General features: G+C 34.6%; 2 protein-coding genes across 4 annotated transcripts in view; one reads left to right on the top strand and one right to left on the bottom strand.

The window, feature by feature from the left end:
- Positions 1-18,515, bottom strand: part of LOC111497793 (serine/threonine-protein kinase ATM) — a 60,029-nt gene that overhangs the window by 34,995 nt on the left and 6,519 nt on the right. For 2 of the 3 annotated variants that reach the window (XM_023148757.1, XM_023148750.1), the window contains exons 1-20: positions 15,048-15,337; positions 14,616-14,724; positions 14,380-14,523; positions 13,498-13,659; positions 13,177-13,372; positions 12,883-13,039; positions 12,661-12,797; positions 12,460-12,547; positions 10,016-10,119; positions 9,809-9,907; positions 8,984-9,040; positions 8,729-8,798; positions 7,345-7,419; positions 4,933-4,974; positions 4,622-4,692; positions 3,374-3,422; positions 2,726-2,797; positions 1,685-1,810; positions 1,512-1,601; positions 1,247-1,434 (exon numbers count right to left, since the gene is read on the bottom strand). In XM_023148757.1, the coding sequence (XP_023004525.1) occupies positions 1,247-1,434; positions 1,512-1,601; positions 1,685-1,810; positions 2,726-2,797; positions 3,374-3,422; positions 4,622-4,692; positions 4,933-4,974; positions 7,345-7,419; positions 8,729-8,798; positions 8,984-9,040; positions 9,809-9,907; positions 10,016-10,119; positions 12,460-12,547; positions 12,661-12,797; positions 12,883-13,039; positions 13,177-13,372; positions 13,498-13,659; positions 14,380-14,523; positions 14,616-14,724; positions 15,048-15,116 (2,105 nt within the window). In that variant the 5' untranslated portion in view covers positions 15,117-15,337. Of the gene's footprint in view, positions 1-1,246; positions 1,435-1,511; positions 1,602-1,684; positions 1,811-2,725; positions 2,798-3,373; positions 3,423-4,621; positions 4,693-4,932; positions 4,975-7,344; positions 7,420-8,728; positions 8,799-8,983; positions 9,041-9,808; positions 9,908-10,015; positions 10,120-12,459; positions 12,548-12,660; positions 12,798-12,882; positions 13,040-13,176; positions 13,373-13,497; positions 13,660-14,379; positions 14,524-14,615; positions 14,725-15,047; positions 15,338-18,515 lie in introns of those variants that run through there. The other variant, XM_023148765.1, reaches the window with a different exon arrangement.
- Positions 16,136-18,011, top strand: LOC111497434 (transcription factor MYB98-like). Its single transcript, XM_023148218.1, has 3 exons — positions 16,136-16,701; positions 16,805-16,958; positions 17,333-18,011. Exons 1-3 carry the CDS (start codon positions 16,136-16,138, stop codon positions 17,984-17,986), a joined length of 1,374 nt encoding a protein of 457 aa, XP_023003986.1. The 3' UTR covers positions 17,987-18,011.

An 18,515-nucleotide genomic window follows, 5' to 3' on the forward strand; every position in this document is an offset into this window, starting at 1 on the left:
TACTTTAATCTATTTGTCAACACAAGCATGAAGTTAGCACAATAAGTATAGTTCAACAACACACGCAAGTTTGATAGTAACACTTTTTTTCTCTTTTTATAAGAAACAATAGTGCTATTATGAATACAAAAACTATAACCAAAACATTGCAATTGGTAGGTCTTTTTCATAGCTTATCTTGGTAGTTTCATGAAAATGTATTAGTATGTTCTATCACTTATACTATTGATTTTTTTGCTTTATTTACTGGCGCAACTTTTCATATATAACAACAGTGCTTGATGCTTTTGGTTGGTCCATGGTTTTTACCAAATGACATATTTGATTTTCTTGCTTCTATATATGTGGATCATCAGTTCCAAAGTAGGAAAATGAATTTCTGGCTCTCTATCAACCCGGTTTTCTTCTGGTAATTCTGGTGTGAGAGGTAACTCTGGTGTGAGGGGATAACAGATACTTTATTTCTTTACTTTTGGATTAATTTTATCCATGCATTGAATTGGTGCAAGCTACGCATCTTTTTTCTTGCAAGTCAAAATTATATGGCTGCTTTTGATATTTATTTCAAAGAGGTACCAAACTAAACCCCTACTTACTAGGTAAATTAGGAGATCAACAACTTCCATTATTTAATAGGATTCCATGAATCTCTCCTAAAGGCTAGGAATTACACAAATATTCCTTGCATCAAGGTCATACCTTCAACATTTTTGAGGTTACAACAATCTATCTTCTTTGATCTCTAACCGAAGAGCTATTTTGTAACTCGTCTCTCAATGTTGGGAGCCCACTAAATGAAATTTGTTTCTCTTCTCAAAATATAACTTTCAAATATTAATGAAAACTTTGTGTTCCTTTTTAAACAAAGAAACAAACCAACAAACAAAAAAATCCCTTCCCTAAGAGTAGGAAGATAAGACCAAGAAAATACCAGCCGTTGAAAAAGTAGAGTAACGACACCCATGAAAATCAACAAAATGAGAAGCATACTACAGTTCAGATAAAAATGATAACCATAACTTTCGTCACAACAGATTACAGTTCCAGAAGGGTCAATGATGAAAAAATCTTTTTTTTTAAAAAAGTCAGCATATAGTGCACATACGAAATATCAAATCCATGAACTTGAAAAATATACTCCCAAAGATTGGCAACCAGGAAAAAGAAAAAGTATATTCTGACATTCTAAAGTTAGAAGACCCAAAAAATGCAAAACTTAAAATTGGACATAAAAGATGATGAAAACCTTATCAAAGTTGAACCGTATATGAAGTTTGCCAATAAAGCACATAAAATGAAGATAGTAGACGGCAGCAATTTTTCTCTCTCCACATCAATCAATGCTCCAAGTACAGAAGTCACCATTTCATCCAGCAATGGATCTCTGATCTGACGAGGCAGATGAATAGCCTTAAGGCCTCGAGATTGGCATATCTAAACCAACAATTATAGACAAAGTGAGAAACAACATAGGTGTCAATTCTGAAACAGGACATACAATAAAACGTCACCTTGACACTAGAACCAAGATGTATTTTGGCCACAACTTCCACAGAACACTCAAAAACTTCTTGCGACCAATCCTGATAAGACTCTTCTTTCTGCAAATATAATCAATTTGCAATTACCATGAAAAACCTCCAATCTATCTTTTATTTATAGTGGAAATGTACTATTAACAAACCACATCTTTCTTCAAACATTCATCTAGAACCCTTGTAACATCTCCTGAGGGAGCACAACCTGCACAAAGAGCATGAACAGCTGCAGGCAACAAGAATATCAACTGCTCGTTCGAATTAGCAACCTCCTACATAAAGTCAGCAGCAGTGGTCAGTGCACCATTCACAATTCCCTAGCAAGTTAATGATCTGTATAGCTAAGAAGACAGTTACAATGAATCCGACATTGCAAGCTTCTTTGTGTGCCACATGCGGGCAAGTTTTACCAGAGAGGAGAGATATAAAAATGTAAATGGACCTTAAATAAGCAATGAAAATCCATTTATTGAAAATATCTAATTAAATGTACTATTAACTTCCAAAAATAAGCAGGTTTAACATATATAACTTATAGAATCAGGATCGCCTTCAAGAATTTTGGTCTGAAATGTCGCCACTCATAGAAGGCTCAAGGTTATTTTATGCAAATGCCAACAGACAAATTTCTAGAAAAAATCAAAACTTTGGGGTCAGTACTAATATGGCAACTGCTTTAAATCTAAAATTGAGAAAATTACAAGGATATTGACAACAATCAACTCCCTGCACTTACCTCATTGAATTAATATACAGACTTAGATCATGAAAATGAAGGAGACAGTATCTCTCTTTAGTGCATGGAATCATCAATCACTCATTTCTTTACTATTGATTTTTCTTCTAGGTGCAAATGTTCACTCCTCTTTCGTCACTCTAGCTTTTCCTTTTACTATCCATTAGGTTTTTTGTAACTCCCTTGAATCGGAGTTCTCACAGTTTCCAAAAAAAAAACCTTTTAACCATTTCATAAATAGTACAGATGATAATCCATTTGATGTTCATATCATTTTCATTCTCTAGCAAAATTGCAAAGTCTTTATACTGCACTCTTTAAATTGAAACAATGTTTTAAGTTATCACGATTGAACTATTAGAAGATTAGCCGCTACATATTTAATGATTCGACAACAAACAAAAAAAAAGAAAAGAAAAAAGAATAAAAAAATCAGAGAGGAGGAATAAACCTTCAAGTTAAGATGACCTAGAACTGCTCTCAGAAGATTTTTTCTAAGATGGAAAATGTCTCGAAGGTCATCCTGAATGAAAATAATACATAAAAGAAAATTGCATGAGTCAGGAGTTCATTCCTCAATTGAATCTCATAGTCACATGTAATATCAAACTCCACCAGCGCAACATGGTACATCTCAGAATGGGTAACTTAATATTAAGATGAAATAGAAATAAAAGAACTTCAAGAAAAGAGAAATTATGCTAAGCGAACTGTGAAAGATCAGGATTTTTCTTAGTAATTGCTCAGGTTATGTCTAAGCATATTGTGCTAAGAGATCTCCCCATGATCTTGATTGACTTCTGAATTATGATATGTCGTTAAAATGATTGCAAAGGTGACTTCTATCAATTCCTAGCCCCAAGGCTTAGGAGGACACTTTTAGACAGATAAGTAATTAACTTATTTGTCCATCTGGTAGATAGATCAAACTTCTTATAAATAATATATACTCCCTAGGAAACCGAAATATATTGCAAACTCAAGGATAGAGCAATAACAGCTACTGGACAAATGACAAATTGGCAGTCTGAGCATTGCAAGGTAAATAGTGATCAAGATGACATGCGCAGAGACAGACATTCCCGCTGAAGCAACTTACTTGAGACCCTTTTCTCGAGAAGTAACAGGATATTAGGTACAAAGCAGATCTGCAAGACAACCATACCACATAAAATTAGGTGATATTCTACCCAAAATCCTATGAAATATGACAAGAAGTCTCAAGATGGCATCATAACCATGTAATTAGAATAACATTGTTAACATGCAAAGCTTAACTGGAATTATGAAAACGCATCTCTCAGGCACCAAATTTTGCCCCTCATTTCAGTCATGCGTGTAGTACATACTAGCTTAACTTTCCAAGAAAATAAACATTTAGATTCGAAATCATTTCATTCTAAAAATTTGACGAGATAAAATCATGGAACCATGTGATCAATGATGCAAACCAAAGTTTGAATTCATTCCAAAAGGATGAAAATGTAGATGCCACTGATGCTCCCCCCTTCTCACTACAAAACATTGCAGCTCAAATTCATAGTGATGCAGGGACAGTTCTTTTGAAATAAGTTCTGCTTTCATGAGCTTTTTCTGTGTGTTGAACTAGAGGGATGGAGGTAGTTTCCTCCATCTGATCAAGGAGAGCAATTTGAGTTAGTAGTTGGTTTCTTTTTGTGGAAATACAACCGAAAACCTCCTTGTTCCATTTCTTTAAGACTTCTTTTAGTCTTTTAAGTTTGTTGATGAAACCGTGCCCCAGCCATCCATGGAGGGGAGTATTCTTCCACCAATATTCTACCATTGGCAAAACTTCAGAATGGTTCAGCCACATATTCTCAAATCGGGAAAGCTGCCTACAAAGTTCTGACGTATCTAAAGGGGCAATGGACAAATACATGAATGGTTCTCGACACATCTTTTGCACATAATACACCAGCTCAAAAAATGATTTGGTTTCAGGTCATGTTTTCCATCTAAAGCATTATTCCATATATTTCTCCATTCTAATTGCCAATTTTCTTGGCATTTGGACAATGGACATGAAATATCGTAATAGCTGCCAACACCAAAAGAATCCAGGTAACTCTCCCTCATTTAGATAATGCAAAATCCCTCAAGAATTTCTCCAATTGGATAACTTATCCCTAAGGAGAACAATATTTTCTAAGAAGTTTTCCTGTTTCAATCACAAGATTGTGTTTCTTGTTTTTTCTTCGCTTTTTTAAACAAGAAATTAATTTCTTTTTTTAATAATGATAATTTAAAGGGGAAAAAAGAAGTGGAAATGATAAAGGATTAAAAAGGTTTCAATCAGACTAAAAAAAGGTTGAAAATAAGAACTTACATCGATGGCATCCGTTTGAAAAATAAATGTTCCCAAACATCTTGAGGAATCACACATGTCTTCACTAAATCCTGAACAAAGAAACTGCTACATGAGGGACTTGTTTTTTAAGAGAAATGAAACTTCTTCTCATTGGACTACATGAGGGACTTGTTTTTTAAGAGAAATGAAACTTCTTCTCATTTGACTACATGAGAGACTTGTGCCAACAAAAAAAAGTTCTAGGAAGTTAACAATACAGTAGAAAGATTCACTCTAACTACTCAACAGAAAGAACAAGAAAGTAAAGTCATTGGGAAATATGAACTCACTCGTTCAATTATTTTTCCAAGAAGCAACAGAGCAGCATCCGCCTGCATTGATTCTCAAATACAATAAACTTCATTATAGCATAGCATTAAAATGTATGTCTATAAGTAACAAGAGATAAATCCACACTCCTGAGATGTCTTCAAAATAACTATGGTGATCTAACAAACACTTACTCATTTGTAAGAAAAAAATAAATATCCATTATATAGTCAAGCACTCAGCAACATATAATTGCAGGAAGTTGGTTTTAGCAGAAGGACATATAAGTCAGATGCTTTAGTAGGTAACTTGGTAGAGTAGGTTATTTTATATAAGAAACAAGACATATTCATTAATCAAAGAGAAGATGCACAAAAGAAGATGAGAAAACCCCAAGAGGCAAGACCTTGGGAGTTACAAAGCGGATCCCAATTGGAAAATTTTGACTCAGATCATAATTACGAACTCGGTACTGGTACAGTAGGTTAGTCAGCCAGTATTTAGTAAATTTATATTTCAATGGCAGTATGGAGTAGGTAACGTCTTAAGTTTATTTAATCTCAGAGGGTCATGAATGACATTGACACCAACAATAAGGAACATTCTAGAGTTGCAAAGGTATCAAGATTCAATATAAGCTCTTTTCCAATGGTCTACCAGTAAATTCCATCTGGCCCTTTGAGGTTTTGCTTGAATCTATGTTATAATGAAACCTCATGGTGCAGAAAATGCTATGTTACAAAAGTAGAGATCTGACCCTATCTCAAAAGGAGACTGCCTCCCTTTGATACTGCTTGCCTGCCAATTTATTATCTCCCCATCTTCCCTGTTCCAAAGATGGTTGAGTCTAAAATTGATATATGTATAAGAAACTTTCTATTGGAAGAAGCCAATTCAGGAAAACTAAAAAAATTTCTTGCTTTAGGAAGGGCTTGCATGAACAGGACCAAAGAGAGGAACAGCCCCATCTTGCAAAGTAGTTGAGGCATCTTTTGATCCTGATTCTTTGTGAAAGAAATTATGATGCACAAACATGAAAAGAAATTTTGGTGTAAGTTCTAGGAGCAATGTGTTAGTATTATTGAGGTAAAGGACATCTTAACTGGCTTCACTGAGATTAAAATCGGAGATAGACCCTATACTTTCTTCTGACCATAAGACACAGATTTATATAAAACTCTTCGACAATATTGTTTACCAAGCTATATTTTGGTGTAAGTTGTCTAATATTTTTACTTTCGAGTTGTACCTCCCTCGTTGTAAATTGGAGGTTTTTTGTAATCATAATGGATATTACATCCCTTTTATAAATTTCAATCATCAATGAAACTGTCTCTTATCAAAAATAAATAAATAAATAATAATTCCCACTTTATACAAAATCTTTTAAGGCTCTTCATGTTATTCTCCAATAAACTTCTCTAAGTTAAAAAGGTCATGAACAGCCTAATGTAAGTAGCAGCTGGACTATTGGTTTTAGAGAGCCTTCTTTATGATCGAGAGGTGGCTGATTGGTAGCACCTTATGCGTTTCTTAGATCGTCAAAACCTCTCTTGGGACTGGTTCAAGAAGTTGGTGCTTAGAAGGGGCTATGGTTTTTATTAAATTCTGTGCAACAGGCTCAAGCAGACTTATTCTTATTCCAGCTTTCTGCAAGAAGTTACGGAGCTTGAAGGTCCCTTGAAGTTGCAAAACTCTTCAGTGGTCTCTAAACTTGAGTGACCTTAACAATGATTGAGTTCAGAAAAGAAACCCCAGAGAATACCTCAATCCTCAACAGCGACCTCTTGAGTGACCTTAACAATATTATCTAAGAGAGACCTCTTATTGTTCCGTCTAGAGACTCATAAGGGGCATTTTAGCTTAGATGCAATGTCCTAGACTCCTTATAATCCATTTTATGATGCAACGTTCTTTTTGTCAAACCATAAAAGATATTTGAAAGCAACTACAAGTAAACAATTTTTGTGCATTGTTCCAAGAAGATTGGCTCAAAAGCGAATCTTCACAAACATATTAGGAGGAAAGGCCTACGTCAGATTTGGGAAGTTCTATCACTTATTTCCTCATCTTGATGTCTTAAATAGAAAATATTTTATAGGTACTCTCCGTTTTCAATACTGACCCATTAGAGATATTTTGTTGCAACTCTTTCGGCTTTTCACTATCATTGAGTTCATTTGTATATAAAAGAAACAAGCTTTTTTAACAAGAAACAAACTTTTAATTGATGGATGGCAAGGACGTTACAAACTCCTAAGGAAAAGCACCAATTAGAAGCATAAAGCAGATACCCTCATTGCATAACAAACTTCCCATAAATAAAACAAACAAACAAAAACAAAAACCAATTTTCTATGATATCCTTTACAGAGTAGCTATTAAATATATCATTTCCTCTTCAAAAGCCACAACAAAAAACATGAACTTACCACCACAAACACATGACTAAACATGGGCAGTCCATGCATCAAACAACTCCATATCGATTGCCAGCCTTGATACAACTGCAATTTCAATCAAATAAATTCAATCAATTTTTAATAGGGCCATCCTTGCTCCAAGCAGAAAAGGAGAAAAAAATGCGTCCAATTAACGCACTCAATGCAATTTATTTTAAACTAAATTATAAAAAAAAAATATTATACCTGAAGTCCAAGTCAAGTTTCAATAATTTTGAAACGATTCATTTTATCCCTTGAACTTTATAATAGTTCTGGAAAATACGTGGGAGACTTTTTTAAAAAACTGATAGTTGGAAGTTAACATGACTGTCGATAGGTAAAAATTGGGAGTCATATTTGACATCATTTACAATTCAATTGCAATGAATAGTAAAATGATTGTTACCATCCATTTGGTTGTTAGGGTAATTTGTAGAATATGAAATTTTAGGAAGGTGGTCATCATGGCTTGAAAGCATTCCCTTTAGCCATTCATTATTACATGGTCCTTAATGAGTACTCGGTCACGCCAAGTTATGATATCTCAACTATTCTCATGAGACAACCTTTCTGACCCTACTACATTTTGTCACTCATAGGATATCCTAATAAATCCTAGGTAGGTTCCATCATAGCATGATCTCACTCCCTCTAAACCTTTTACTTACATTGTCCCTTGTTGACTACTAGACTAAACCATGACAGTGACCCCTTTTTTCAGTTGACGCTCTTTTATACAAGAGGCATACAAAAAGAATCAACCAAAAAGGAGCCAAACTAAAGACGCTTATTTATATTTTGGTTCATTCCAAAAACATCATGATACTTGGCTTGGCTCATTATCTCAAGAAGGATTGACACCATGGACGATATCCTTCAAACAGTCACCTCCCTTGTTTTAGGCCCATATGCTTTATGTAAGGGCAGAAAACCCTAACCATGTTTTAAGGTTCCGCCATTTAGTTTCAAAATTTGGATCCGCTAGTGATAGAGATTTACACTATTTGTTGTACAAAAGGCAAGTTTTCATGATATCTAGGAGAAAGTTATTCAAGACCCCCCTTTGAGAAGAAACCACGTATTCTCTGCCAGACAGGTTTCTTCATCATAATGTGCTTTATTTTGTGGGAAAGAAATATGAGTTTTTTTTTTTTCTTTTTGAAGTAAATAGTTCGTAGGAAGATGTTCGAACTTTCTCTGTACTCTTAATTCTATTTTATTTTCGAATTATCTATTATTTTTTATTACCAAAAGTAGGAAATCTCTTTTGTAAGTTTTCAATCCCCTCTTTTAGCTTGACACTTCTTTTGCTTCCCATACAAAACAAAAACAAAAACAAAAGAATAAGAATACAATGAAAAGAGGAACATACCTTTTCCTCGGACGAGCTTTCTGACCGTTCAGTAGAATCTATTAACACTGAAGAAAGTTCTTGCAGACTCCTTCAAAATCATGTGATATAGACATATGAGCTCAATGGGACAGGGACCCGAAGTATTTACTTTCACTTGAAATATATATAAAAAAGTCATATGAATGAACCAAGCAGCTTAAATGTGGAATTAAATCAACTTGGATTTGTATATTCTGTAAGTTTAAAGAGACATGAAAAGTTATATTAGCTTACCGTAATGTCCACAATAACCCATCATATGAATGTCCCACATTTGCATCTTTCAATATTCTGCAACACGCTCAAAAAAATTAAATCAACTGAAACTCTGGGTCTGATGCTTTTTTTCACGTGTATTCTTTGCAGTTTTGGTTAGCATGAACAATTATGATTGTGTTTTGTAGCTTTCATAACATGTATCATGTTGTATTACACGCATGAAGAAAAGACGTGAAGCTAGTATTTTCATGTCAAACACAAATAGAATAAATCTCGAAAGATACTAACAGTTTACAAATTCTTTTATGAAAGACAATGAACGTATGCAAAAGTCATCTAATCTTGGATACTATCTCTCATGAGTCATATTGAACTAGATGAGGTGCAAATCAAATTTTAACAGGATACTATTGGAACATATATTACTGTAGAAACTATAGGACATAATATAAAGTTTGCCTGGCCGGCCTAAGTTGACTTGGTGAATTTTTTAAGCAAAATTTATCTCTTGACCTTCAATTTTGTATATTGAATCATTCACTTCAATATCTATCTACATTTATATTGAGTTTCATTATGAAATCTTTGTTGATTTTATTATATGTTGGTATGGCCCTAAGGTAATTTGTAGCTTTGGAAGAAAATAAACTCCTCTGAAGTTAAGAGGCCAAAGGTGATTGCCTCATTTGTATCTTAAGCCGACCCTTGCAGCATTTGATGAAATTTAAAGTGGAAACAACAATTACGTTTAAAAAAATGATCAAAGTAACGATAACAATAAGACAAAGAAACAATTTAATAACACAGAATGAAAGATGTACAACATGAAGTCTCAAATACCTCTCGAAACCTGAGCAAATTGCCTCAAACCAGTAGGTGAAAAGATCCTTACTGATGCGGGAATGGTAATTTCTGACAAGACAACAGAAGGCCGCATTCCTACAAGATAATCAATCAAGTCACACAAAATAATGCCCCATGCCAAATTAACAAATGAACCAGGGAATGCATGTTCCTGTTTTCATAATCACGGAGCTTAAAATTTACCATAACCATTTCCCTTTAGCAAGCTCCTCTTTAAGATGAACACTAGCTGGGTCCCTTTTAACCCGCTTTTCAGTTGACATTGCTTTTGTAGAGGTAACACATGCCTAAATAAATAATCCATGTGCAACCAGTCAGACCAATTTCTAGTGCCCATAAACAACTATTCAAACAACTGAATTATAATCATAAGATCTCTGCAATATAAAAATACCACAAGCAACGAGGTTCCAAGAACTCAATACACCCTTATACTTTTTCCATTTGTTCAATGAAAGCTAGGCTTCTAAATCAAAAATTAAATAAAATAAAATAAAAGATAAAAAATTATATAAAATTAAAGTTAAAATGGAATATAAGAAAATCTAACAGATTAATAGAAAATCTAATCATGAACTTGGACCAAAGGAAACGAATTATTGCAAATACGTCGTAAGCAACAGGTGTTTAGCTGGATTAACATTTTCTCAAAAGTATTTTACGATCTTCTAAAGTTCATTCAGCTCCCACCTCAGTCCCTTATAATGAATCAGATAATGAATCTCAGGTTAGTATGAGAATGTGAAGTTGGATGCTCAGGCTAATTCTTTGAATAATAAGAATACGGAAGAATCCTATGTAGAGACCGTTATTTCCTTATTTCAGCCACCAAATCAGCAAAATTCCAAGATCAAAGATGTTTAAGAGTCAACAATCACATCTCAGAGTCTCGATGTCTTTTTTCACCTTTTATTCCTTGCAAGTTTTCATCTTTAATTGAGTTTGTGGATCACAAATGTGAAAAAAAAATCCTTCGATAAATGCCTAAGGAAAATGCTAAAAAGATTCACAAGGAATCCTTTCAGTGCTTCAATGAAGATTTTGTCTTGGAATACTCGAGGTTTCCCTCATCTAGCAAAGCATTTTTGGTTCCTGCATCTCTTGATATTACCGCTACCTTCATAATTGGGGTTAATTGAATGTTTTCGTTTTCTAAGAAGCTCTTTAGCAGAATTAATTATTGAGGGTTATTTGATAGCATTAATTTCACGCATTGTCTCAAAATAGCTTTAATTTTTTCATTGAAATATTTGGTGAAGATGTTCAGCTGCACCTTTATTAAGACTTTTGGCTTCAATCTCTTTTCAAGAAGTCACTGGCTTTAATCTTTTTTCAAGAAGTTATTCCAGTTGCATTCACTATTGGGGATTTTTTATTGTCTCCAAGACAGCATTTATTGAGATTTTCTTGTGTTTTCAAGGCATATTATTCTTGCTTTTGTTTCATGATAGTATTAATTTTGACCCTTGGAACCGGCAGATTTTCTCTCGACTTCATTGACCCTTCATTATCTTCATTGTCGTTGGAGTTGAGGAATAGTTTCAATTGTTGCCTTGTTTAAAGAATTCTTAGCGGGAGTTCAATAGTAATTGGTGGTTAAGAAACATTTAATGCATCGACAGTGGGGTTCTTGGAAGCTGGTTCATTTAATTTTGTTACGATGGAATATGGTGATTAAAGTCCACTATTGGTGTTTCTTTGCATGGTTCTTCGTCTTATTAGATCAATTAAGGTTGGTCTTTTGAATTTCACAAAGAATCCAACTACATAATTATGATTCCTTAGATTTCCTTATCTTCCTTTGTCATATTCAAGGAGCAAAGTGTCTTCTTCATCATTTGCATCAACGTGGTTAGAATTTTTGTATTGAATAGTTTGTTTTGGAAGAAACCAAAGGATTTCCAACAAGTGGTCAGATCAATTTGTTTAGGCTTAGGTGAAGGTCTCTTCTTTGTGTGCTCACCAACCTCTTTGTTGGATGTTCTATCCAAGATTCATGTCTCATTTGGCATACTGTAATTTTTTTCGTTGTAATCTTCTTTTTTTATTCTTGTTATTCACTACCTTGTGGAATTTGTGACTTTTAAGCCTTAGTCTCTTTTCATTTCATCAATGAAAAGTTTTGTTTCTAGTTCAAAGAAAATACATTAATGGAAAGTAGGGGGAAAATTTTCCCAAATACTGGTGGGGAGTGTCTGACATTTGACCAGCTTGCTTTGAGGGCTCCACTGGGTCAGAACACGGTTCTTCTTAGAGGTCCTAAGAACTCCCAGGAGGCCACGAAGTATTTTGGTCCTGTACCTACCGCACAGCCATACCAAACCATATGTGAGGTCCAAGGGTAGGAAGTTTGAGAGGGCTAGAGGAAAGAGAAACAGCAGGGGATACAGGGTTTGATTTGATCTTACGTTTCCAAGCTAATTCAATGCTAGTGTGTTATTTTGAACTCAATACGCAAATTTTGGTAGATTTTAGTTACCTATCGAAAAAATCTTTTGGATACTTATTTGGTATCTCATTAGAGCAATACCTTCTTCTAGTGTATTATTAGGTGATGAGTCAAAACAACAACTTCCCGTCAATGCAGCATGGTAAATAAGTAAAGAAGTACAGTATGTTTAGAGTACCCGATAGAGTACGGCTGCAGCAAGTTCTACCAACCCACAATGTGAGCTACTCAAAGTTCCAAATTTATCATCTTTATTTGTATCAGACCTGAAAAATCATATATTTCCAGTAGCCATACATCATCAGATTATAAACAAGATTCAACCTAAATGAGATGTAAGGAAAAAGGATAAATCAAGAGAAAATCTAAAAATACAAACCAAGGAACCCCAACACTAGAGATGCTGCTTTGATCTAGTTCCTTATAAAGTACATCAAGTAGCTGTTCTACAAAAAATCTCTCATCATCAGCTCTTGTTAGACTTATTTGTAACCTTCCATAGAGGACAAGAGCATCCTGCAAACGTAACAAGTCAGGAAAATGCTTTAAAAATAATAAATGGAATGAAATAAGAGTTAAGTTCGTCCAACTTATTTCGTACCTTTAGAGCTCGATCATGAGTCACCATCCAACACCGAAACACAAATTGTTGCACAGAGTTGTGGATCTCCAATAAGTTACTTCCTAGATTAGGACCATCCTTTAACAAGTATGTATTTACACACTCAATAAGTTTTCGTGATACTTTACCTTCATCCCTGACCAATAAAAGAAAAAAGTTCATTCTTTCACTAAAAGAGACCACAGACGGAAACACCAAGATCAGGTCCACAAGTCATAGAAAACGCAAAAGAATCAGAATGGTAACATTGGATTAAATGCAAGTATTTCATACCTCACGAGGGAGAAAATCTTAGCAATTCCATTTACAATTTCTTGCCTAATACTATCTGGGAAGTCACCAGGAGGATTTTCCAAAAGTGAATGGAGCGTTAATATGCACCGGAAAAGCTCTTCCTTGGGAGTATAAAGGCTATCGTTCTTCCCAACTAAGCTTCCTTCCACCTTCTCCAAGTATAAAAGCACGAGGTCTTTCAACATGGAATAGAGAGGTTAAAATGAAATTAAACATCATACAGTAATCAAAATGATAAGTCATTGTAGAGTGAACATCATGCATATTCATCTCTCAGGTTGCGGTTATGACAGAACTTACTGCAATATATGCGCTTCCTCAAATGAAAACGATAATCCCTTACAGCTACTAGATGCCTAATTATGATCCCATATTCAGATTGAAAGCATGGTATAGTACTCAACACGTCCCATATGTGACTAAACAGCATCTTAACCACAGATATCAAGGGTACTACATTGCCTGGGACAAGAAAACCAAGCGTCATTGTTAAAACTTGTAGATGTCCTGACAAGAAAGCTTAAGTAATATTTACATATGGAGTTTCATTGCTGAAAAAGATAACAGAAAGGATGCAACCAAAAAAATTGAACCAATCACAAATCAGAACTAATAACCAAAAGTAACAAGTATGAATGTTGAACCATGTGGTTCATGAATATTTACCTCGCCAAGAACATGAAGAAGTGCTTCTATGCTACTTTATCTTTCTCAAAATATTGAAATAAATAGACCAATTTCGTTTGTGGTGCCAACATAAGTTCATTTCAAAAACAACAACCACAGGATCTGTATGAGAATTATGTTCAACTATTAAAAATGTTTTCTAAATTTATCTCGTTTTTTAAAAAATATTTCAAAAGCAACAAAGAAAGGATATGTCAGGGGATAAATTTACCTTTATACCCCTTCTAGTACATTATGCACCCAGGGAAAAGTTGCAACCAAAGACTGACTCTAATGATGTAGCCTAGGTGACTAAGGAGAGATCCTAAGAAGCATATCAAGAATCTTTATTATCAATCAAAAAGCCGAAGAATACAAGAGAGGAACTAACCAAGAGTAACATCTAATTAACCAAAATAATCCTACTACATTACCTCGCCTACAGAATCCCTCCCCCCCCACAGGCTTGCAAGTTCGCAACAGAAGCTACAATAATGACATATTTCAATCACTCACCAGAAAACTTATTGTCTTCTGCTTTTTGAACGACAACTCTCAGTGTCTTCGCAAATATTAACTTAGGCAGTCGCCGCTTGCTTGAAGATATCTCCATTGACACACATTGGATCAACAATTTTGTGATGAAAGGCCATGTTTCAGCTGAAGATAAAATAAAAATAATTAATCTTTTAACACGGTGTTTGAGAAATAACAATTAAACGTGTGCAAATCAAATGGACCGTTGAACGTACGAGGTGGAATTTCTTCTGGCTTTAGCTTAGCAGTCCTCTGTCCAATAAATTTACAGAAATCATTCGCTTTTTCTCCCTCTAGCCATGTATTCAACAGCTTTATCCCTTCCTGTAATCAAGTGAAAAAACAAGAAAAACCGAATATTGATATACTAGATGATGCAACTTTCTGGCTATATTAAATATTTTTCAGGACGTAAATTGTGAAAACTGGATGCTAAGAAGTATAATACTCAGCATATTTCGAACTCCCTATTGATTGAATGTACAGCGAAAACATCAAATAAAACTTCTCATAGCATAGAACCAAAGGAGATGCACTCTAAGAGCTTTTTGCATCGTGCATGTCTTGAGCTGGAATACACAGTTCCGAAACATATTCATAAAGTCGAGAAGAAAAGTAAGTCGAAAGTATAAGAAAGTGACTCTTACCTCGCGAGCTTTAGCTTTAACCGAAGATAGCTTTGAAACGATATCTTGGACGTCTCTGGAAGTAACCATGGCGGAGTTCGTTGCTCCGATTGCTATGCTCCGAGGTTAGTAATGGATGGGAGAGCTCAAGCTGGTGAACTTCTGTGATTGCGTTGAATCGGTTGAAGACATTAGAATGGCGGGAAAAAAAGATGGTCTGGCAGAGGAAAGGGGCTATGACCTGTGAAAGGGCGCGAGGCTTGGACGTTTCGGCGGCACGAAGACCGTGGTGCTGACTACCGACGGTGTAAAATAACATTTACCGTAGAGATACCAAATAATTTACTTTTAAAATTTTATAGGTGGAAAAGGTCAAAAACGACCACATTTTTATTAATTAACAATAAATTAATTGCATTTATCTGTTTAAATTTTTAAAAAAATATATGTAAGCTAAATTTAAAGATTTAAAAATATGATGATTAAAATTACAAAAACTATAATATATCAAAACTTTTTGCTCGAGTCTAGCCGTCATCCTACATTTTAGAACGAGTGAAAAGGTATAATTCGTTTTCATTAAGTATTTGTTTTTCCGCCTAATAGATATACGAAAGAAAATAGACTTTTTAGTTATATATATATATATATAATGTCAGATAATGTTTCTAAATTGTTGGCAATCAAAATGAAATAAAATTAATATTAATTTGAACTCAAGGCCTGTGGTCAGACACTCAAAAGTCAATGGGTCATACTAATCAATATGACCAAATGTAACATAAAAGTTGTGTAATTATCAGAGAATTTATTTCGGCCGGTTACTAATTGGAGCTGCTTAAATTGCTGAAAAGTTTGAACAATTTTTCCATTTGTTTAATTAAAATAAAAAAAAAATTAAACAGAGTAATATATATGCACCAAGATTAAAGGAAAATAAATTGTCTGATTAAATTCTCCAAGAAATTAACAGTAATAAATGTCATTTAAGAGGAACGAAGAATGAAACCTCCGCAATAAAAACTTGTCACCTTAACACATACACAATATAAACCAGATAAACACGAGACAATTTTAAATTTCCTCCCAAGTTCTTCATTCCTGTACTCATGGAGCTCGAGTCGAATCTGACAGAAAATCTCAGCTCCAATCAAGCCTGCAAGGAAGATGAACTTTCATTTCAGTTTCTTGCATCAAAAGGTAATTATCTACATGAATTTCACCACCTCGATTCATCGTCGAATCCCATACTCGAAGACGAAAACATGTGCAGTTTGGATCATTTCAATCCATATTCATATGGGTGTTCATCAAATAACAGCAATACTGCTGTTGAGGATTTGTATGAGCTTAATAAAGCTTGTGCAGATCAAAATGGTGGGTGTGGACAAGTAATGGACAACTTCCAAAGCTCAGGAGATTACTACAACTTTCATCAAATGAATCAAATTGACGTAACGGGGCTGGAAAGGAATTCAATTCCACTGGATTTCCCAGATGTAAAACCTGTGAATTTCTTTGTACCTGATGAAGTCTCGTGCATTACTTCAGGAAATGGCCATTTCCAAAAGGCTACCATGAATAAGAATGTGAATTTTTCATCTTTGTTGAGAACTTCTAAAGGTCAAAAGAAGCCCAATGTGATCAAAGGGCAGTGGACAGTTGAAGAAGATAGGTAAGAATTACAGAAAAAAGAAAGCAAAGAAAAATAGCTAAGTATTCTGCCAGTACAACAGATCTCAACTTTTGTAAATCTGTTTTGAAATATAATGTGGTTGATTTGATATTTGTGTTGAAAAAAACAGGGTTTTGGTTCAGTTGGTTGAACAATATGGAACGAGAAAATGGTCTCATATTGCACAGACGTTGCCTGGGAGAATAGGCAAACAGTGCAGAGAGAGATGGCACAACCATCTCAGGCCTGACATCAAGGTATTTCGATCAAACAACTTGAATCCAATTTGAACTTAATTTCCATTTGGACCAAGTTTTGATTAGTTGCTGTCTCAAAAGTGATCCTAGGCTCTAGTATCTAAATTGTTTAACTAAGATTTGAATTCTGTTTCTATTTAGTTCGATCTCTACATATAGATACCTATCTGGTTCATACTATTTTGGTCTAAGAATTGCTGGTTTGTTAATAAACGAAATCATAACAAAGTTCAGATCTAAGAAGCTAAAATTGCATTTAACTTCTAATTTTTAGGTAACTTGAGTAGATAATTTAACAAGTGAGAGCTATATTCATTCATGTTAGCAAGTGAATCACATTTTTACTAAACAAAATTGATTGAAAATGAATGCAGAAGGACACATGGAGTGAAGAAGAGGACAGAGTTTTAATTGAAGCACATGCAGAAATAGGGAACAAATGGGCAGAAATTGCAAAGAGATTACCAGGAAGAACTGAAAATTCAATAAAGAACCACTGGAATGCAACCAAAAGAAGGCAATATTCTAAACGAAAATGTAGATCCAAATATCCAAGGTGCTCTCTTCTGCAGGACTACATAAAGAGCCTGGATTCCAACACAACTCGCCACCAGAAGAAAATTTGCCCAACCGATACCAAATCAAAATCGAAATTGGCCGATCGTCGTCATCGTCAACCACAATCCGCTAATTTTTGCCCTAATGATTGGACGGTTCCGAATTCCGATTTAAAGGACGAAGCAGAGTTTTACCTCGACGATAATTTCTTTCGAGAAGGATGTAGCATCGACACGCTCATGGAGAATATAGCTGCCGCCTCCGCTGACGATGCCAATAATTATGATCGGAAAAGATATCACGGCAATGAAGAATTAGTTGAGTTTCATCATAGAAGCATTGTTGAAATGGAGAAATTGCAGAATTGTGCTCCAGTGAAAACGGCGGCAGCGATGGAGTTTGAAGTAACAAAAGAACTTGATTTAGTAGAAATGATGAGTCAAGTGAATGAAGTTAACAAGATGAGATGAGCCAAATTTGCATGTGCATGTGCATGTTGCTCGCTTGCACTTGATAGATGTGTAAGAAAAGCATTTAAATAATAAAACCTTTTTTCTTTTCCATATATATTTTTTTGGACATTCATGTTCCAAAAATATACTTTTATTTCATTAACTTGTGAGAAATTACACAATATCTCGATTATTTTACAACACGTCATGGTCCACTCTTTTTTAGATGTCTAGCTCTAATACCATTTTAATAACTTGAATTCACTGCTAGTAAATATTGTCCACTTTAGCTCGTTACATATAGGTCTCACAGTTTTAAACACATGTCTATTAGAAAGAAATTTCCATACTCTCAGGGATGATTTGTTCTTCTAACTGACATAAGAACTCACATACATGTCTATTAGAGAAAAATTTATGCACTCTTATAAGGAATGATTTAGGGATGATTTGTTATTCTAACTGACGTAAGAACTCACATATAGGAGCTAGAAATGTTTAGGCAGATAACTCATGTAGTTTTCCAGTGTTATTGATTTGTTTGCTA

Source organism: Cucurbita maxima, unplaced genomic scaffold (genome assembly GCF_002738345.1).
Source record: "Cucurbita maxima cultivar Rimu unplaced genomic scaffold, Cmax_1.0 Cma_Scf00002, whole genome shotgun sequence".
Classification (NCBI taxonomy): domain Eukaryota; kingdom Viridiplantae; phylum Streptophyta; class Magnoliopsida; order Cucurbitales; family Cucurbitaceae; genus Cucurbita; species Cucurbita maxima.